The sequence below is a fragment of the Eleutherodactylus coqui genome, chromosome 11 (assembly GCF_035609145.1).
Source record: "Eleutherodactylus coqui strain aEleCoq1 chromosome 11, aEleCoq1.hap1, whole genome shotgun sequence".
NCBI lineage: Eukaryota > Metazoa > Chordata > Amphibia > Anura > Eleutherodactylidae > Eleutherodactylus > Eleutherodactylus coqui.
Genome location: NC_089847.1, coordinates 2,331,449 through 2,354,744, shown reverse-complemented (window position 1 = coordinate 2,354,744; position 23,296 = coordinate 2,331,449). Strand labels below are relative to the sequence as shown.

At 50.1% G+C, this 23,296-nt stretch overlaps 1 protein-coding gene across 1 annotated transcript in view; it reads left to right on the top strand.

The window, feature by feature from the left end:
- Positions 1–1,261: 1,261 nt before the first annotated feature.
- JPH3 (junctophilin 3) overlaps positions 1,262–23,296 on the top strand; it is a 171,539-nt gene continuing 149,504 nt past the window's right edge. The window contains exon 1 of the mRNA XM_066582490.1: positions 1,262–1,756. Coding sequence (XP_066438587.1) covers positions 1,375–1,756 — 382 coding nt within the window. The 5' untranslated portion in view covers positions 1,262–1,374. The remainder of the gene's footprint in view (positions 1,757–23,296) is intronic.

Below are 23,296 nucleotides of genomic sequence, written 5' to 3'. Positions count from 1 at the left end.
TGTTGTGGGGGACACCTGGTGAGTGATGTGGGGGACACCTGGTGGGTGTTGTGGGGGATACCTGGTGAATGCATTGGGGTCCACCAGGTAAGTGTATTGGGGTCCACCTGGTGAGTGTTGTGGGGAACAACTGGTGAATGCATTGGGCTCCATCAGGTAAGTGTATTAGGGTCCTCCTGGTGAGTGTTGTGGGGGACACCTGGTGAGTGTTGTGGGGGACACCTGGTGAGTGATGTGGGGTCCTCCTGGTAGGTGTTGTGGGGTCCACCTGGTGGGTGTTGTGGGGGACACCTGGTGAGTGATGTGGGGTCCACCTGGTGGGTGTTGTGGGGGACACCTGGTGAGTGATGTGGGGTCCCCCTGGTAGGTGTTGTGGGGGACACCTGGTGAAAGCATTGGGGTCCATCTGGAGAGTGATGTGGGGTCCTCCTGGTAGGTGTTGTGGGGGACACCTGGTGAGTGTTGTGGGGTCCTCCTGGTAGGTGTTGTGGGGGACACCTGGTGAGTGTTGTGGGGTCCACCTGGTGGGTGTTGTGGGGTACACCTGGTGGGTGATGTGGGGTCCCCCTGGTAGGTTTTGTGGGGGACACCTGGTGAAAGCATTGGGGTCCACCTGGTGAGTGATGTGGGGTCCTCCTGGTAGGTGTTGTGGGGGACACCTGGTGAATGCATTGGGGTCCACCAGGTAAGTGTATTAGGGTCCTCCTGGTATGTGGTGTGGGGGACACCTGGTGAATGCATTGGGGTCCACCAGGTAAATGTATTAGGGTCCTCCTGGTAGGTGTTGTGGGGGACACCTGGTGAGTGATGTGGGGTCCTCCTGGTAGGTGTTGTGGGGGACACCTGGTGAGTGATGTGGGGTCCTCCTGGTGAATGCATTGGGGTCCACCAGGTAAGTGTATTAGGGTCCACCTGGTGGGTGATGTGGGGGACACCTGGTGAGTGATGTGGGGTCCTCCTGGTGATCGCCGTGTGCTTCCCCCCGGCAGGTGTCTGTCGCCCCCCTGCGCCCCCGCCTGGTCCCCGCCCCGCTGCTGACTCCGCTCCCGGCCGCGGCTGTCTGGGATTATCCGGCTGGTTGCGCAGTCGCTGCGTCTTGTGAGCGCACAGGGCGCCGCCGAGCTCCGTCAGTCCCGGGAGCGGCAGCCAATGCAGCGGGAGGAGGAGGAGGAGGGGGCCGGCACATAGACGACGAGGAGGAGGGGGAGGAGGAGGGAGAGGGCTCGGCAGCTGCAGTGCTCATCCCCCCCGTACACGGCGAGCATCCCCCGGAATGCTGGGGAGCCCGGGGTCCCTGAGTGCGCCCCTGTGCTGAGCCCCGGGCCCCCCGGAGCCCCGTCTTCGCATCTTGTGTGCAGGGGCCGCGGTACGTGCATGTCCACGGGGGGAAGATTTAACTTTGACGATGGGGGGTCTTACTGCGGCGGCTGGCAGGACGGCAAGGCGCACGGCCACGGCATCTGCACCGGTCCCAAGGGCCAGGGCGAGTACACGGGCTCCTGGAGTCACGGCTTCGAGGTGCTGGGGGTCTACACCTGGCCCAGTGGCAACACCTACCAGGGCACCTGGGCGCAGGGCAAGCGCCATGGCATCGGCGTGGAGAGCAAGGGCAAGTGGGTGTACCGGGGCGAGTGGACCAACGGCTTCAAGGGGCGCTACGGGGTGCGGGAGTGCACGGGCAACGGCGCCAAGTACGAGGGCACCTGGACCAACGGCCTGCAGGATGGTTACGGCACCGAGACCTACTCCGATGGAGGTAAGAACGAGGGCCCGGGAGAGATACCTGCAGAGCGGGGGCCCCTGGAGTACCGCATGTTGTGTACCGAATGGGGACCCTATAAAGAGTGAGGGCCCCTGGAAGGCTCCATGTCATTATGTAGAACAAGGGCCCCTGGACAGCTCCATGTCATTGTGTAGAACGAGGGCCCCTGGACAGCTCCATGTCATTGTGTAGAACGAGGGCCCCTGGACAGCTCCGTGTCATTGTGTAGAACGAGGGCCCTTGGACAGCTCCGTGTAATTGTATAGAACGAGGGCCCCTGGACAGCTCCGTGTCATTGCATAGAACAAGGGCCCCTGGAGTGCTGCATGTCGTACAAAATGAGGGCCCCTGGACAGCTCCGTGTCATGGTGTAGAACAAGGGCCCCTGGACAGCTCCGTGTCATTGTATAGAACGAGGGCCCCTGGAAGGCTCCATGTCATTGTGTAGAACGAGGGCCCCTGGACAGCTCCATGTCATTGTGTAGAACGAGGGCCCCTGGACAGCTCCGTGTCATGGTGTAGAACAAGGGCCCCTGGACAGCTCCATGTCATTGTGTAGAACAAGGGCCCCTGGAAGGTTCCATGTCATTGTGTAGAATGAGGGCCCCTGGACAGCTCCATGTCATTGTGTAGAACGAGGGCCCCTGGACAGCTCCGTGTCATTGTATAGGATGAGGGCCCCTGGACAGCTCTGTGTCATTGTATAGAACGAGGGCCCCTGGACAGCTACATCTCATTGTATAGAAAGAGGGCCCCTGGACAGCTACATGTCATTGTATAGGATGAGGGCCCCTGGACAGCTCCGTGTCATTGTATAGGATGAGGGCCCCTGGACAGCTCTGTGTCATTGTATAGAACGAGGGCCCATGGACAGCTACATGTCATTGTATAGGATGAGGGCCCCTGGACAGCTCCATGTTATTGTATAGAACGAGGGCCCCTGGAGTGCTGCATGTCGTAAAGAATGAGGGCCCCTGGACAGCTCCATGTGATTGTATAGAATATGGGCCCCTGTACAGCTCCATGTCATTGTATAGAATGAGGGCCCTGGACAGCTCCATGTCATTGTATAGAACGAGGGCCCCTGGACAGCTACATGTCATTGTATAGGATGAGGGCCCCTGGACAGCTCCATGTCATTGTATAGAATGAGGGCCCCTGGACAGCTACATGTCATTATATAGGATGAGGGCCCCTGGACAGCTCCATGTTATTGTATAGAATGAGGGCCCCTGGACAGCTACATGTCATTATATAGGATGAGGGCCTCTGGACAGCTCCGTGTCATTGTATAGAATGAGGGCCCCTGGACAGCTACATCTCATTGTATAGGATGAGGGCCCCTGGACAGCTCCATGTGATTGTATAGAATATGGGCCCCTGTACAGCTCCAAGTCATTGTATAGAATGAGGGCCCTGGACAGCTCCATGTCATCGTATAGAACTAGGGCCCCTTGAGAGCCACATGTCATTGTATAGAACCAGGGCCCCTGGACAGCTCCATGTCATTGTATAGTATATGGGCCCCTGGCCAGCTCCATGTCATTGTATAGGACGAGGGCCCCTGGACAGCTCCATGTCATCGTATAGAATGAGGGCCCCTGGACAGCTCCACGTCATTGAATAGAATGAGGGCCCCTGGACCGCTCCATGTCAGTGTATAAAATAAGGGCCCCTGACAGCTCCATGTCATTGTATAGAATAAGGGCCCCTGACAGCTCCATGTCATTGTATAGAATAAGGGCCCCTGACAGCTCCATGTCATTGTATAGAACGAGGGCCCCTGGACAGCTCCATGTCATTGTATAGAACGAGGGCCCCTGGACAGCTCCATGTTATTGTATAGAACGAGGGCCCCTGGACAGCTCCATGTTATTGTATAGAACGAGGGACACTGGACAGCTCCATGTTATTGTATAGAACGAGGGCCCCTGGACAGCTCCGTGTCATTGCATAGAACAAGGGCCCCTGGAGTGCTGCATGTCGTAAAGAACGAGGGCCCCTGGACAGCTCCATGTCATTGTATAGAACCAGGGACCCTGGACAGCTACATCTCATTGTATAGAACGAGGGCCCCTGACAGCTCCATATCATTATATAGGATGAGGGCCCCTGGACAACTGTATGTCATTATATAGGTCGAGGGCCCCTGGACAGCTCTGTGTCATTGTATAGCTGCCCAGCGCCTTTGAATAGCTCTATGTTATTTGCTAAGGGCCACAGGGAGAGGGGCCACAATTTCCTGTCAGTCACTCTGTGAAGCCTGTAATGATGGACAGTTCTGCAGATCAAGCTGTCCACAAATTCACCATTGCATTGTACCCGCTGGGTGCCACAGCTGATGTGTGGGCACTGCCCCCTGAGTGCTGCGTATTATTATCAGTCCAGATGGAGCAGCTGCATCAGAGGATGGAGCCTCCTGTCCTGCACCCAACTCACTAGGCACAGAGCTGCTCCTCCCCGAACCGACACCGTGCAGAACACTAACAATCACAACTCCCATCATGTGCAGAAACGATAGATGGATATAAGATGTAAGACGTAGATATGAGAGAGATGAGAGGATACAATAGTGACGGACAGACAAGTGGGAGGCACAGACACATGGCGGGGGCCCCCAGGAGAAGTTGTTGTTCTGCTGTAGACCCCGGCCTGCGGCTCCATCTCAGGCAGATCTGTAATGATGGGAGTTGTGGTGATTAGATGGACGGTCTTGTGGTTCCCCTTGGCTTATAAGAGGCTGTCGGAGGCTCCTTGTGTGTGGTGACCTCTTCTTCCGCTTGTAGAGCTTGTTGGCCACTAGACACCTCTACGACGCAGAGTTAAGATTTCACCCCATTACCAGATGGGGGCGCATTATTGGGGTGTGAGAAGCTGGATGGTTGTATCAATGAATTTTTCCCCACCGGGATCAGTGGATGGGGGCACACAAGGTGACCGGGCTCCAGACGCCCGCTACAGACTAACAGTAGAGAGGAGCGACTGACAAGACTGTTAGGGGGTCTTGGGACCAGTGGATGTGGATACACAAGGTGACCAAGCTCCGGACGGCCCCTTACAGACTACCAGTAGAGAGAAGCAACTGACAAGACTGTTAGGGGGTCTTGGGACCAGTGGATGTCTGAGGGCACACAAGGTGACCAGTTTCAGGACCCTCCCTACACACCACTAGTAGAGAGGAGCGTCTGACCAGACTGTTAGGAGGTGTTGGAACCAGTGGATGGAAGCACACAAGATGACCGGGCTCAGGACCCCCCCTACAGACCACCAGAAGATAGGACCATCTAAACAGACGATTAGGAGGTGTTGGGATCAGTGGATGGGGGCACACAAGGTGACCAAGCTCTGGACCCCCCCTACAGACCACCAGTAGAGAGGAGTGTTTGACCAGACTGTTAGGGTGTGTGGGGGCCAGTGGATGGGGGCACACAAGGTGACTGGGCTCAGGACGCCCTGCGGACCACCAGTAGAGAGGAGCGTCTGACCAGACTGTTAGGGGGTGTTGGGACCAGTGGATGGGGACACACAAGGTGACCGAGCTCAGGACGCCCCCTACAGACCACCAGTAGAGAGGAGCGTCTAACCAGACTGTTAGGCGGTGTTGGGACCAGTGGATGGGGGCACACGAGGTGACCGGGCTCAGGACGCCCCCTACAGACCACCAGTAGAGAGGAGCGTCTAACCAGACTGTTAGGGGGTGTTGGGACCAGTGGATGGGGACACACAAGGTGACCGAGCTCAGGACGCCCCCTACAGACCACCAGTAGAGAGGAGCGTCTAACCAGACTGTTAGGCGGTGTTGGGACCAGTGGATGGGGGCGCACGAGGTGACCGGGCTCAGGACGCCTCCTACAGACCACCAGTAGAGAGGAGCGTCTAACCAGACTGTTAGGTGGTGTTGGGATCAGTGGATGGGGACACACAAGGTGACCGAGCTCAGGACGCCCCCTACAGACCACCAGTAGAGAGGAGCGTCTAACCAGACTGTTAGGCGGTGTTGGGATCAGTGGATGGGGACACACAAGGTGACCGAGCTCAGGACGCCTCCTACAGACCAGCAGTAGAGAGGAGCATCTGACCAGACTGTTAGGAAATGTTTGGTTCAGTGGATGAGGGAACACAAGGTGACTGGGCTCAGGATGCCCCCACAAGACCACCAGTAGAGATGAGCTGCTGACCAGACTGTTAGGGGGTGTTGGGACCAGTGGATGGGGGCACACAAGGTGACCGGGCTCAGGACGCCCCCTACAGACCACCAGTAGAGAGGAGCGTCTAACCAGACTGTTAGGCGGTGTAGGGACCAGTGCATGTGTGAGGGCACACGAGGCGAGCAGGCTCAGGACGCCCCCTGCAGACCAACAGTAGAGAGAAGCGTCTGACCATACTGTTAGGCGGTGTTGGGATCAGTGGATGGAGACACACAAGGTGACCAAGCTCCTGACGCCCCCTACAGACCCCCAGTAGAGAGGAGCGTCTGACGAGACTATTAGGGTGTGTGTGGGCCAGTGAATGGGAGCACACAAGGTGACTGGGCTCAGGACGCGACCTACACACCACCAGTAGAGAGGAGCATCTGACCAGACTATTAGGAGGTGTTTGAATGAGTGGATGGAGGCACACAAGGTGACCAAGCTCCGGTCGCTCCCTACAGACCACCAGTAGAGAGTAGCGTCTGACCAGACTATTAGGGGGTCTTGGGAGCTGTGGATCTCTGAGGGCACACAAGGTAACCAGTCTCCGGACGCCCCCTACACACCACTAGTAGAGAGGAGTGTCTGACGAGACTGTTAGAAGGCGTTGGGACCAGTGGATGGGGGCACACAAGGTGACCAGGCTCAGGACGCCCCCTACAGACTGCCAGTAGAGAGGAGCGTCTGACCAGACTGTTAGGAAGTGTTTGGTCCAGTGGATGGGGGCACACAATGTGATTTGGATTAGGACACCCCCTACAGACCACTAGTATAGAGGAGAATCTGACCAGACTGTTGGGAGGTGTTGGGATCAGTGGATGGGGACACACAATGTGACCAGTCTCAGGACGCCCCCTACAGACCACCAGTAGAGGGGAGTGTCTGACCAGACTGTTAGCGTGTGTAGGGGCCAGTGGATGGGGGCACACAAGGTGACTGGGTTCAGGATGACTCCTACAGACCACCAGTAGAGAGGAGTGTCTGACCAGACTGCTAGGGTGTGTGGGGGCCAGTGGATGGGGGAACACAAGGTGACTGGGCTCAGGACGCCCCCTACAGACCACCAGTAGTGAGGAGCGTCTGGCCAGACGATCAGGAGGTGTTGGGATCATTGGATGGGGGCTCACAAGGTGACTGAGCTCAGGACGCCCCTTACACACCACCAGTAGAGATGAGCATCAGACCAGACTGTTGGGAGGTGTTGGGATCAGTGGATGGGGGCACACAAGGCGACCGGGCTCAGGACACAACCTCCAGACCACCAGTAAAAGACGCATCTGACCAGACTGTTAGGGAGTGTTGGGACTAGTGGATGGGGGCACACAAGGTGACTGGGCTCAGGACGCCCACTACAGACCACCAGTAGAGAAGAGTGTCTGAACAGACTGTTAGGGGGTGTTGGGACCAGTGGATGGGGGCACATAAGGTGACCAGGCTCAGGACCCCCTCTACAGACCACCAGTAGAGAGACGCCTCTGACTAGACTGTTAGGGGGTGTTGGGACCAGTGGATGGGGGCACACAAGGTGACCGAGCTCAGTTCGCCCCCTACAGACCAGCAGTAGAGAGGAGCATCTAGCCAGACTTTTAGGAAATGTTTGGTTCAGTGGATGAGGGAACACAAGGTGACTGGGCTCAGGATGCCCCCACAAGACCACCAGTAGAGAGGAGCATCGGACCAGACTGTTGGGAGGTGTTAGGATCAGTGGATGTGGCCACACAAGGTGACTGGGCTTAGGATGCCCCCTACAGACCACCAGTAGAGAGGAGCGTTTGACCACACTGTTAGGGGGTGTTGGGACCAGTGGATGGGGGCACACAAGGTGACCGAGCTCAGGATGCTTCCTACAGACCACCAGTAGAGAGGAGCGTCTGACCAGACTGTTAGGGGGTGTTGGGACCAGTGGATGGGGGCACACAAGGTGACCGAGTTCAGGATGCTTCCTACAGACCACCAGTAGAGAGGAGCGTCTGACCAGACTGTTAGGGGGTGTTGAAACCAGTGGATGGGGGCACACAAGGTGACCGAGCTCAGGATGCTTCCTACAGACCACCAGTAGAGAGGAGCGTCTGATCAGACTGTTAGGGGGTCTTGGGACCAGTGGATGTCTGAGGGCACACAAGGTGACCAGTCTCAGGACGCCCCCTACAGACCACCAGGAGAGGGAAGTGTCTGATCAGACTGTTTAGAGGTGTTCGGACCATTGGATTTGTGAGGGGACACAAGATGACCGGGCTCAGAACGCCCCCTACAGACTGCCAGTAGAGAGGAGCCTCTGACCAGACTGTTAGGAGGTGCACTGCAGCCTCCATGCCCGACTGCATCACATCTTGTATTCAAGCTAGAGGCAGTACAACAGGGTACTAGAGCCTCCATGGTTGCCTGTATCACATCTTGTATCAAAGCTAGAGGCGGTACAACAGGGTACTAGAGCCTCCATGCCCGCCCGCATCACATCCTTTATCCAATCTAGAGGTGATACAAAAGGGTACTAGAGCCTCCATGCCTGCCTATATCACGTCTTGTTTCCAAGCTAGAGGCTGTACAACAGGGTACTAGAGCCACCATGTCCCTGTATCACATCTTGTATCCAAGCTAGAGGTGGTACAGCAGGGTACTAGAGCCTCCATGACTGCCCATATCACATCCTGTATCCAAGCTAGAGGTGGTACAATAGGGTATAGAGCCGCCATGCCGCCCGTATCACATCTTGTATCCAAGCTAGAGGCGGTACAGCAGGGTACTAGAGCCTCCATTTCTGCCAGTTTTTCAACTTGTATCTAAGCTAGAGGCGGTACAACAGGATACTAGAGCCTCTGTGTCTCCCTGTATCACATCTTGTATCTAAGCTAGAGGCGGCACAACAGGATACTAGAGCCTCCATGCCTGCCCTTACCACATCTTGTATCCAAGCTAGAGGTGGTACAACTGGGTACTAGAGATGCCATGCCCCCGTATCACATCTTGTATCCAAGCTAGAGGCGGTACAACAGGGTACTAGAGCCTCCATGCCCCCATATCACATCTTGTATCCAAGCTAGAGGCAGTACAACAGGGTACTAGAGCCTCCTGCCCCCATATCACATCTTGTATCCAAGCTAGTGGAGGTACAACAGGGTACTAGAGCCTCCATGCCCCCATATCACATCTTGTATCCAAGCTAGAGGTGGTACAACAGGGTACTAGAGCCTCCATGCCCCCGTATCACATCTTGTATCCAAGCTAGACGCGGTACAACTGGGTACTAGAGCCTCCATGCCCAACCTTATCACATTTTGTATCCAAGCTAGAGGCGGTACAACAGGGTACTAGAGCTGCCATTCCTGCCCATATCACATCTTGTATCCAAGCTAGACGCGGTACAACTGGGTACTAGAGCCTCCATGCCCAACCTTATCACATTTTGTATCCAAGCTAGAGGCGGTACAACAGGGTACTAGAGCTGCCATTCCTGCCCATATCACATCTTGTATCCAGGCTAGAGAAGGTACAAACTCTAGGGGAGCGTTGCTACTGACAATGTGTGTGTGTATATATATATACTCCTAGGGGGATGGTGCTGACCTTTGCGCGGTGTAGTGGGGGTCTGATTCTAGTTATTGACAATATAACGCTGGTTATTATTCCACCAGACATGTAATATCCTATATAACACCCTGTCGCCCTCACGCAGCTCCTCCGCCGGATCTTACAGGCTCTCCATCAGGAGTATAGATAAGTTTACTAGAAGAGGCGGCTGCCCCTCCCCCTCCGGTGGTGACGATGGGCCATAATCCACTTTGCAGGGTGATAGCGGTGTATGGGGATGTGCTTGGCGGCTCTAGTAATACTCCAGTAAGCTGATCCACAGATAATGCAGCAGCGCTCCCTCCTCTGCCATACCTGTCCAGTGCCGAATACAGGTGTACACTGGGGGCGCCGGGCTCAGTGCCCGCGGTACATGTCTCATGTTTCACTGCTGCCTCACCTGCTGCGATGTGTCATGACCTGAAATACCTCCACTTCCAATTCTCCATTCTTCTATCTGCGTATTTACTGAGTGCCGCATATTTATATATGATACATACAGACTAAGGCTGCCTGTCCACGGACGTGGCCGCAGCGGAGGGGGGGGGGACTCACAGGTCTATGGGAAGTGTTCACTGCGTTACCTGCGGCCAGATTATCGTCACGGATAGCGCACTGAAATATCGCCTGTGGACAGGAGGCCTAAATGTCACTCCAAGCGAGAGTGTAAGGTGCATGACTGCATGGGACACCTGTGTGTCATCGGTCCATTGTGACAAGTAATGCTTCACCCCATTATCTATCTATCTATCTATCTATCTATCTATCTATCTATCTATCTATCTATCTATCTATCTATCTATCTATCTATCTATCTATCTATCTCCTATCTATCTATCTATCTATCTATCTATCTATCTATCTATCTATCTATCTATCTATCTCCTATCTATCTCCTATCTATCTATCTATCTATCTATCTCCTATCTATCTATCTATCTATCTATCTATCTATCTATCTATCTATCTATCTATCTATCTATCTATCTATCTATCTATCTATCTATCTATCTATCTCCTATCTATCTCCTATCTATCTATCTATCTATCTCCTATCTATCTCATATCTATCTATTTATCTATCTAATATCTATCTATCTCCTATCTATCTCCTATCTATCTGTCTATCTATCTATCTATCTCCTATCTATCTATCTATTTATCTATCTATCTATCTCCTATCTATCTATCTATCTATCTATCTGTCTATCTATCTATCTCATATCTATCTCCTATCTATCTATCTATCTATCTATCTATCTATCTATCTATCTATCTATCCATCTATCTATCTCCTATCTATCTATCTATCTATCTATCTATCTATCTATCTATCTATCTATCTATCTCATATCTATCTATCTATCTATCTCCTATCTATCTATTTATCTATCTATCTATCTAGCTGTCTATCTATCTATCTCATATCTATCTATCTCCTATCTATCTATCCATCTATCTATCTCCTATCTATCTATCTATCTATCTATCTATCTATCAATCTCCTATCTATCTCATATCTATCTATTTATCTATCTAATATCTATCTATCTCCTATCTGTCTATCTATCTATCTCATATATATCTATCTGTCCAACTTATCTATCTATCTATGTATCTATCTCATATCTCTCTATCTCCTATCTCTCATATCTATCTATCTATCCATCTCATATCTATTTATCTGTCTATTTCATATCTATCTTATCTCATATCTATCTATCTCAGATCTATTTACCTATCTATTTCATATCTATCTCCTATTTATCTATCTATCTATCTATCTCATATCTATTTGTCTATCTATTTCATATCTATCTATTTCATATCTATCTCCTATTTATCTATCTATCTATCTATCTATCTATCTATCTATCTATCTATCTCATATCTATTTGTCTATCTATTTCATATCTATCTATCTATCTATCTCATATCTATCTGTCTCCTATCTATCTCATATCTATTTATCTATCTATGTATCTATCTATCTTATCTCATATCTATCTATCTATCTATCTATCTATCTATCTATCTATCTATCTGTGTATCTATCTAGATCATATCTTTCTATCTCATATCTATCTATCTATCTATCTGTGTATCTATCTATCTCATATCTATTTATCTATCTATTTCATATCTATCTATCTATCGTCTATCTCCTATCTATCTATCTATCTATCTATCTATCTATCTATCTATCTATCTATCTCATATCTATGTATCTATCTATCTCATATCTATCTATCTATCTATTTCATATCTATCTATCTGTCTATCTGTCTATCTGATATCTATTTATCTCATATCTATCTATCTCATATCTATCTATCTCCTATCTATCTATCTATCTATCTATCTATCTATCATCTATTTATTTATCTATCTATTTATCTATCTATCTCCTATCTATCTATCTATCTATCTATCTATCTATCTATCTCATATCTATCTATCTCCTATCTATCTATCTATATATCTCCTATCTATCTATCTATCTATCTATCTATCTATCTATCTATCTATCTATCTATCTATCTCCTATCTATCTATCTCCTATCTATCTATCTATATATCTCCTATCTATCTATCTATCTCATATCTATCTATCTATCTATCTATCTCATATCTATCTATCTCCTATCTATCTATCTATATATCTCCTATCTATCTATCTATATATCTCCTATCTATCTATCTATCTATCTATCTATCTATCTATCTATCTATCTATCTATCTCATATCTATCTATCTCCTATCTATCTATCTATATATCTCCTATCTATCTATCTATCTATCTATCTCATATCTATCTATCTCCTATCTATCTATCTATATATCTCCTATCTATCTATCTATCTATCTATCTATCTATCTCATATCTATCTATCTATCTATCTCATATCTATCTATCTATCTATCTCCTATCTATCTATCTATCTATCTATCTCATATCTATCTATCTATCTATCTATCTATCTATCTCCTATCTATCTATCTATCTCATATCTATCTATCTATCTCATATCTATCTATCTATCTATCTATCTATCTCCTCTCTATCTATCTATCTCATATCTATCTATCTATCTATCTATCTATCTATCTATCTATCTATCTATCTATCTCCTCTCTATCTATCTATCTATCTCATATCTATCTATCTATCTATCTATCTATCTATCTATCTATCTCCTCTCTATCTATCTATCTCATATCTATCTATCTATCTCCTATCTATCTATCTATCTATCTATCTCATATCTATCTATCTATCTATCTATCTATCTCCTCTCTATCTATCTATCTATCTATCTATCTATCTATCTATCTATCTATCTATCTATCTATCTATCTATCTATCTCTCTATCTCATATCTATCTATCTCCTATCTATCTATCTATCTATCTATCCCATATCTATCTATCTATCTCCTATCTATCTATCTATCTATCTATCTATCTATCTATCTATCTATCTATCTATCTATCTATCTATCCCATATCTATCTATCTATCTCCTATCTATCTATCTATCTATCTATCTATCTATCTATCTATCTATCTATCTATCTATCTATCTATCTATCTATCTATCTATCTATCTATCTATCTATCTACCAGACTATGAGATTTCTCCGCTACTGGCAGTTAGAGTCGCAGCTTTAGGTCAGTAGTCGGCTGATCCAGCGCCTAAACAATCAGTATGTTCAGGTCTAAAGCCCATCAGTGCGGTCAGTATACAGTTGGTCACTAAGGGGTTACAGTTGAGAGGCCGATATAAGCCATGTTGTGTACACGACAGTTTGGGTTGTGGCGCTCTTGGGGTCGCTGGCGTTTGATTGTCACGTTTTTCCGATAGCCTTTCTTATAATATTTGGAAACGACCGGAGAAGACACATGTAGAAAAAGACCCTAAACAAGGAGAAGAGAGCGCTGACGGCATCCGGAACGCCAAAACACCGCCGGAGCAACTGCGCTTTACATGTTACTAAATACCGCAGGCTCTCTGCGGTACGTTCACACATGGCAGGAGGCGCTGCGGCTGCCACTGAGCTTCATCAAAATCTGCAGAATTAGTACGTTTCTTGGTGCAGATCTTTCACTGCAGATCGTCCGCGCCATTTCCAGCCTGTGTGAACATGCTCTTAAGGTGAATTTATATCATGTATGTATAATAACGCCCGGGAAGCCAGCGCCCACAGGCCGACGCCTGCCCCATATGTGCCCGTACCATCTGACATGCACTGCTGTGTATATACCACAGCCAGTAGGGATCGGCTGTCGCACTCCTGTGGGCATTTCTGTATGGAGTTCTATAGGGGAACCCCGCAGAGTCGCCCCGCACTATGGAAGAAGTAAAGCTGCTATTAACCCCTGCCGCAGCCTCTGCCTGTGGATACCCGGGTAATTGCGGCTGCAGAGCTCTGATCATTTCCTGCGCAGCATTGACAGCGGATTATTTTGCAATGTGTCCCTGTAATGAGATTTGCCTCCGGGTCCCCAGCTGGAAATATATTGGTATCTGGGGAGAAGCAGGCGCAGCGTGTGCCCACCGGCTGCCAGCCCCCTGACCATGTGATTGATCGGTGCGCCCAATCATTTATGGAGGAGGGGTGCGCAGAGTCTCTATCAGTCCTGGATGTGGGGTCCGCGTTTCCTTCCAGACCGTGTGCAAAGCGTCTGATGCACAATGCAGTCTGGTCGTGGGGCGCGAGAGCTGCTCCATCTGCAGGATCATGTAGGGGGCGCTCATCCGGGGGTTGGAGCGCGGCTTGTTTATACCAGTATAGGAGTCGCTCCTCTCGGCCCCCTCCTTGCTGTCAGCATAATAAACAGCAGGTCTTATTTGTTCCTCGCTGTCCCTGAGAGACCAATACATATGCAGCAGCGGCAGCAGCAGCGCTCTGCAGAGACGAGATCATTAGTGAGGCTGAGATCCGCCGCCGTGTTACTGGGTGACGGGGGGGGGGGGGGGGGGGCACTGGGCAGCGTGTTCATCAATGTGCAGTCAGCGGGCGAGACCGCGGCACATGCTTCACCCCACCTGGGCATCCTTATACTGTGGGCGAAGGAGCGCAGCCTACGTCACACAGCGTTAGCGCCACGTCCAGCCATGTTTTATAACGGATGCTACTGGTTTTTATTATTTCTAGACTGCAGATTTCCACTAATCAATTGTTGTAATACTAAAAAAAAAAAAAAAGTTACTGAGAAAAGCTTCAAAATAAGCTTGTCAGTCACTAGAGAGCAGCGGTGACATCACTGAGAATGCCGCCTATCCATCACCAGAGAGCAGCAGTGACATCACTGAGAATGCCGCCTATCCATCACCAGAGAGCAGCGGTGACATCACTGAGAATGCCACCTATCCATCACTAGAGAGCAGCAGTGACATCACTGAGAATGCCGCCTATCCATCACCAGAGACCAGCGGTGACATCACTGAGAATGCCGCCTATCCATCACCAGAGAGCAGCAGTGACATCACTGAGAATGCCGCCTATCCATCACCAGAGAGCAGCGGTGACATCACTGAGAATGCCGCCTATCCATCACCAGAGAGCAGCGGTGACATCACTGAGAATGCCGCCTATCCATCACCAGAGAGCAGCAGTGACATCACTGAGAATGCCGCCTATCCATCACTAGAGAGCAGCAGTGACATCACTGAGAATGCCGCCTATCCATCACTAGAGAGCAGCGGTGACATCACTGAGAATGCCGCCTATCCATCACTAGAGAGCAGCGGTGACATCACTGAGAATGCCGCCTATCCATCACCAGAGAGCAGCGGTGACATCACTGAGAATGCCGCCTATCCATCACTAGAGAGCAGCGGTGACATCACTGAGAATGCCGCCTATCCATCACTAGAGAGCAGCAGTGACATCAGTGGGACTCTAGCCTATCCAATAATAGAGTCCTAGAATGGTGGGTTTGGAAGGGACCTCAAGGGTCATCGGCTCCAAATTGTCATCATCACATGCGCAGTCAGACAGTTCCACAGTCTCACTGCTTTTACAGTAAAGAACACCCTTTTATGTTGTATAGAAACCCTCTTTTCTCTAATCGTTAAGAGCACCTCTTTGTTATAGACCTGAGTATAATAGAGGATGGGAGAGATCTCTGTACTGACCCCTGTTATATAGAATATTAGAGTTAGAAGGGATCTCCAGGGTCATCAGGTCCAACCCCCTCCTCAGTGCAGGATCATTAAATCATCCCAGACAGATGTCTGTCCGGCCTCTGAACACTTCCATTGAAGGAGAACTCCCCACCTCCCGTGGCAACCTGTTCCACTCATTGATCCCCCTCACTGTCTAATATCTAATCTGTGTCTCCTCCCTTTCAGTTTCATCCCATTGCTTCTGGTCTTTCCTTGTACAGATGAGAATAGGGCTGATCCCTCTGCACTGTGACGGCCCTTCAGATATTTGTAGACGGCTATTAGGTCTCCTCTCAGCCTTCTCTTCTGCTAAACATTCCCAGATCCTTTAACCGTTCCTCATAGGACATGATTTGCAGACCGCTCACCATCTTGGTAACTCTTCTCTGAACTTGCTCCAGTTTGTAGAGGTCTTGTATAAAGTGGGGTGCCCAGAACTGGACTCAGTATTCCAGATGAGGTCTGACTAAGGAAGAGTAGAGGGGATAATGACCTCACGTGATCTAGACTCTATGCTTCTAATACACCCCAGCACTGGACCCAGTATTCCAGATGAGGTCTGACTAAGGAAGAGTAGAGGGGATAATGACCCCATGTGATCTAGACTCTATGCTTCTCTTAATACATCCCAGAATTGTGTTTGCCTTTTTGGCTGCTGCATCACATTGTTGACTCATGTTCAGTTTATGATCTATTAGTATACCCAAGTCTTTTTCACATGTGCTGCTGCTTAGCCCAATTCCTCCCATTCTGTTTGTGCTTTCTTCATTTTTCTTGCCCAGATGTAGGACTTTGCATTTCTCCTTGTTAAATACCTTTCTGTTAGTCGCTGACCACTGTGCAAGCTTTTCTAGATCTTTTTGAATCCTCTCCCTCTCTTCCCTAGTGTTAGCTATCCCTCCTAGCTTTGTGTCGTCAGCACATTTGATCAGTTTCCCACAATTCCCTCCTCCAGATCATATATAACAATGTTGACCAACACTGGGCCTAGGACAGAGCCTTGTGGTCCCACTTGATACATTCTTCCACTTGGATGTGCAGCCATTTATGACCCCTCTTTGAGTACGATCACTCAGCCAGTTGTGAATCCTCCTAACAGTCGCCTTGTCAATCCCAGATTTGGTCATTTCATCAATAAGTCTGGTATGAGATACTTTGTCAGATGCTTCACTAAAGCCAAGATATACTATATCCACCGCATCTCCCTGATCAGCCCAGTCGGTGATTCTGTCATGGAAGGACATTAGATTAGTCTGACATGACTTGTTTGTTACAGACCCATTAACTAGAGAGCAGCGGTGATATCCGTGAGAATTCCGCCTATCAATTGACTATAGAGTAGCGAAACCTGAGATCACGATGCACAATGCCAGTCAGCAGCTGGGTAGGTTTAAAGCTTCTGAATGCTGTAGCACCTGGTGACAATAGATGATTGTGATTTATGGGAGTCTCTGACAATGACGAATATTGTGACGACGAAAACATTTATTAGGAAGTTCTATATATATTTTTTTATTTAAGCTTTTTCGGTCTATGACAGAAGTCCCTCATAGGGAGACAACATTAAAACATGTTCTGATTAACGGCCGGACAGACCTTGTTGTTGACTGATGCAGAGGTGTAACCCAACCGCCGTCCGTGGTTAAACCATCAGGCTTGTTCAGTATCCAGGTATCCCCCACGGACTCACCTGTATGATTCAAAGCAATAGAAAAGCTCATAACAGCCAATTAATGAAGGGGAATGAGCAGAAGGCAAAGGGGCGGCAGGTGAGGAAAGAGTGCAAAAAAACATACAAAAGAGAGGGGGGGACGCAGTCGTATCCGGTCAGCACTTCAGTATGGATGTGTCCATAGGGCTCACCTCATTCCTCACCTCTCAGCTTCGGCCCCCAAGGAACCCTAACCAGAACCCAGTATGGCCCGATATTGCGGCCCACTCCAGAAGTCGCCCCAGGGGAACCAAGTTTGGTACCAAGAGTGATACTTATCACGCAGGCCATACTTTCCTCCATCCATTGGATCTCCTCCACCCCAGGCACCCATTGAGCCAGTGATGGCAGGACTATTTTAGGAGGAGCCCGCTTTCAGTTTTGATAGGACACAGAAATCCCGGTGTATTATGGCAGCCGTTCTCCGGTGCGTAGAAGTCAAAAGGCCGCGCTATTTTGCATTCCGCAGACTTTAGAGTCCAGATTCCAGGAGTCGGGTGACCAGAAGCTCATGAAGTCCTCCTGAAGTGACTGGGCACCCGGAGCGAATGTGGAGTGATCTCTGCCGTACGGCTCATTACCTGCTGTACGCGCTGCGCTCTCTGTACACCGATGAGTGCGGATACGTCCCGGGGTTTAGGGGAGACATGTGAAGCGCTCCCCACTCTTATACGCTGAGTCCCATGTCTCTGTATTGGGCCAGCGTTAGCTTGGATGATGTGCAATAGCTTGGATACGATAAACCATATATAGTGCCAGGTAATACAGTCATACGTACCGCTGCCCGCTGTTGCGCCCTTAGACTAAATTCACCTGGACGCATTTGCACATACAATGCGTAGAGAATAAAACCCATTGATTTCAGTAAGTTTGTTAACATTTCCGTATCTTACGCACGCAGTTTAGCCACCATGAAAAACCAACACAGTATCCTCTACTTCTCTACGCACCAAAGATTGTCATAGAAGTCAGTAAGGTGCAGATGTACGTCTAATAGGATGTGTGTAGCTTCAGGGGTGTGTGTCATGAGGTTCTGCGGCAGCTGAGGTTTGTTCTGAAGTAAGAGGTATATACACTCTTCGTCAAAAACAACTGACCCCCCGACAGACCACCAGTAGAGAGGAGCGTCTGACCCGACTGTTAGGGTGTGTTGGGACCAGTGGATGGGGGGCACACAAGGTAACCAGGCTCAGGACGCCCCCTACAGACCACCAGTAGAGAGGAGCGTCTGACCCGACTGTTAGGGTGTGTTGGGACCAGTGGATGGGGGGCACACAAGGTAACCAGGCTCAGGACGCCCCCTACAGACCACCAGTAGAGAGGAGTGTCTGACCAGACTGTTAGGGTGTGTTGGGACCAGTGGATGGGGGGCACACAAGGTGACCGGGCTCAGGACGCCCCCTACAGACCACCAGTAGAGAGGAGCGTCTGACCAGACTGTTAGGAGGTGTTGGGATCAGTGGATGGGGGCACACAAGGTGACTGGGCTCAGGACGCCCCCTACAGGCCACCAATAGAGAGGAGCATCTGACCAGACTGTTAGGGAGAGTTGGGACCAGTGGATGGGGGCACAAAGGGTGACCGGGCTCAGGACCCCCCCTACAGACCACCAGTACAGAGGAGCATCTGACCAGACTGTTAGGAGGTGTTGGGGCCAGTGGATGGGGGCACACAAGGTGACTGGGTTCAGGATGCCCCCTACAGACCACCAGTAGAGAGGAGTGTCTGACCAGACTGTTAGGAGGTGTTGGGACCAGTGGATGGGGGCACACAAGGTGACCGGGCTCAGGACCCCCCCTACAGACCACCAGTAGAGAGGAGCGTCTGACCAGACTGTTAGGGGGTGTTGGGGCCAGTGGATGGGGGCACACAAGGTGACTGGGTTCAGGATGCCCCCTACAGACCACCAGTAGAGAGGAGTGTCTGACCAGACTGTTAGGAGGTGTTGGGACCAGTGGATGTGTAAGGGCACACAAGGTGACCGGGCTCAGGACGCCCCCTACAGACCATCAGTAGTGAGGAGCGTCTAACCAGACTGTTAGGAGGTGTTGGGACCAGTGGATGTGTGAGGGCACACAAGGTGACCGGGCTCAGGACGCACCCTACAAACCACCAGTAGAGAAGACCGTCTGACCAGACTGTTAGGGGGTGTTGGGACCAGTAGATGGGGACACACAACGTGACCGGGCTCAGGACGCCCCCTACAGACCACCAGTAGAGAGGAGCGTCTGACTAGACTGTTAGGGGGTGTTGGGACCAGTGGATGGGGGTACACATGGTGACCGGGCTCCGGACACCCCCTACAGACCATCAGTAGTGAGGAGCGTCTGACCAGACTGTTAGGGGATGTTGGGACTAGTGGATGTGTGAGGGCACACAAGGTGACCGGGCTCAGGACGCCCCCTACAGACCACCAGTAGAGAGGAGCATCTAACCAGACTGTTAGGGGGTGTTGGGACCAGTGGATGGGGGCACACAGGGTGACCGGGCTCAGGATGCCCCCTACAGACCACCAGTAGAGAGGACCGTCTGACCAGACTGTTAGGGGGTGTTGGGACCAGTAGAGGGGGGCACACAACGTGACTGCCCGTATCACATCTTGTATCAAAGCTAGAGGTGGTACAACAGGGTACTAGAGCCTCCATACAAACCCATATCACATCTTGTTTCCGAGCTAGAGGCGGTACAACAGGGTACTTGAGCCTCCATGCCGCCCGTATCACATCTTGTATCCAAGCTAGAGGCGGTACAACAGGGTACTAGAGCCTCCATGCCTGCCCTTATCACATCTTGTATCCAAGCTAAAGGCGGTACAACAAGGTACTAGAGCCTCCATGTCCCCGTATCACATCTTGTATCCAAGCTAGAGGTGGTACAACAGGGTACTAGAGCCTCCATGCCCACCTGTATCACATCTTGTATCCAAGCTAGAGGCGGTACAACAGGATACTAGAGCCTCCATCCTCCGTATCACATCTTATATCCAAGCTAGAGGCGGTACAACAGGATACTAGAGCCTCCATGCCCCCCGTATCACATCTTGTATCCAAGCTAGAGGCAGTACAACAGGGTACTAGAGCCTCCATGCCCACCAGTATCACATCTTGTATCCAAGCTAGAGGTGGTACAACAGGGTACTAGAGCCTCTATGCCTCCCGTATCACATCTTGTATCCAAGCTAGAGGCAGCACAACAGAGTACTAGAGCCTCGATGCCCACCTGTATTACATCTTGTATCCAAGCTACAGGCGGTACAACGGGGTACTTGACCCTCCATGCTCCTCGTATCACATCTTGTATCTAAGTTAGAGGCGGTACAACAGGGTACTAGAGCCTCGATGCCCACCTGTATTACATCTTGTATCCAAGCTAGAGATGGTATAACAGGGTACTACAGCCTCCATGCCTGCCTGTATCACATCCTGTATCTAAGCTAGATGCAGTACAACAGGGTACTAGAGCCTCCATGCCTCACTGTATCACATCTTGTATCCAAGTTAGAGGCTGTACAACAGGGTACTGGAGCCTCCATGCCTCCCGTATCACATCTTGTATCCGAGCTAGAGATGGTATAACAGGGTTCTACAGCCTCCATGCCTGCCTGTATCACATCCTGTATCCAAGCTAGAGGCAGTACAACAGGGTACTAGAGCCTCCATGCCTCACTGTATCACATCTTGTATCCAAGCTAGAGGTGGTATAACAGGGTACTGGAGCCTCTATGCCCGCCTGTATCACATCTTGTATCCAAGCCAGAGGTAGTACAACAGAGTACTAGAGCCTCCATGCCCACCTGTATCACATATTGTATTCAAGCTACAGGCGGTACAACGGGGTACTTCACCCTCCATGCCCCTCGTATCACATCTTGTATCCAAGTTAGAGGTGGTACAACAGAGTACTAGAGCCTCCATACCCACCCATATCATATCTTGTATCCAAGCTAGAGGCGATACAAAAGGGTACTAGAGTCTCCATGCCCCCGTATCACATCTTGTATCTAAGCTAGAGATGGTACAAGAAGGTACTAGAGCCTCCATGCCCACCTATATCACCTGTATCCCAGCTAGAGGCGGTACAACAGGGTACTAGAGCCTCCATGCCCCCCGTATCACATCTTGTATCCCAGCTAGAGGCGGTACAACAGGGTACTAGAGCCTCCATGCCCTCCTGTATCGCATCTTGTATCCAAGCTAGAGGTGGTACAACAGGGTACTAGAGCCTCCATGCCCACCTGTATCACATCTTGTATCTAAGCTAGAGGCGGTACAACAGGGTACTAGAGCCTCCATGCCCACCTGTATTACATCTTGTATCCAAGCCATAGACCGTACAACAGGGTACTAGAGCCTCCATACCCACCTGTATCATATTTTGTATCCAAGCTAGAGGCGGTACAACAGGGTTCTAGAGCCTCTATGCCCCCCGTATCACATCTTGTATCCAAGCTAGAGGTTGTACAACAGGGTACTAGAGCCTCCATGCCCACTTATATCACATGTTGTATCCCAGCTAGAGGCGGTATAACAGGGTACTAGAGCCTCCATGCCCCCGTATCACATCTTGTATCCAAGCTAGAGGTGGTACAACAGGGTACTAGACCCTCTATGCCCACACGTATCACATCTTGTATCCAAGCCAGAGGCGGTACAACAGGGTACTAAAGCCTCTATGCCCACACGTATCACATCTTGTATTCTAGCTAGAGGCGGACAATAGGGTACTAGAGCCTCTATGCCTGCCGGTAACACATCTTGTATCTAAGCTAGAGGCGGTACAACAGGGTACTAGAGCCTCCATGCCCACCCGTATCACATCTTGTATCCAAGCTAGAGGTGGTACAACAGGGTACTAGAGCCTCCATGCCTGTCTGTATCACATCTTGTATCCAAGCTAGAGGCGGTACAACGGTAATAGAGCCTCCATGCCTGCTGGTATCACATCTTGTATCCAAGCTAGAGGCGGTACAACAGGGTACTAGAGCCTCCATGCCCTCCCGTATCACATCTTGTATCTAAGCTAGAGGCGGTACAACAGGGTACTAGAGCCTCCATTTAAGGGTTCAGTTTTCCACAATAAGTTATCTTTTTGCTGTGTGTTGTAAGAGGTTCTGCAGCAGCTAGGGAAAGTCTTGCAGATGACGTTAGCTGTTCGGCTCTTGTTCTCTGGCATCAGTTTTCTCCATGTTAAACCTTCTGTGGAGGAGATCTTGTAGCGTTTTCATGCGCTGAGGATGTTCCTGGTTGTCACAGTTATAGATAATAGCAGTCCATTGGCTCTTCTGACTGACGATCCCGTTCAACGGCTGCTGGTAATCCGGCCACCCACCAGTCCAGCAGTGAAGGACAACTATCCGGGGGGGCTGCCAATATCTCTGTTATTCCCATGAAACATTAATCTCCCCTTCTCCCTTTGTAGATGAGATGCTGAGATCTATATATAGTGGTATCTGTATATACAGATCTGCCGTACATGCGGTATACAAGATATATATATATATAGTGGTAAGTGTATATACAGATCTGCCGTACATGCGGCATACAAGATATATATAGTGGTATATGTAGATCTGCGGTACATGTGATATATGAGATCTGTATATAGGGGTCTATATAAATGGTATATATAGATCCGCCGTACACAGCTCTTCAGTCATCGCTGACTGCCCCCTATAGCAGATGTATCAGCACCCCGGACGCACCCGTCCTTTCCATAATACCTGCGGGCCGTGGGTAGGATCTTACTGGAACCCGTCACATTGTATCACCATTGTGTGGCCTCACTGCGGTATATGAAGCCCTGCAGGTGCCGTATTGCCGGGTGTTGTGCCGCTCCGTGGTGTCGGCTGCCGCAGTCTCTTCCTTGATTGACGCTGCGCTCCGCCATCTGCTGC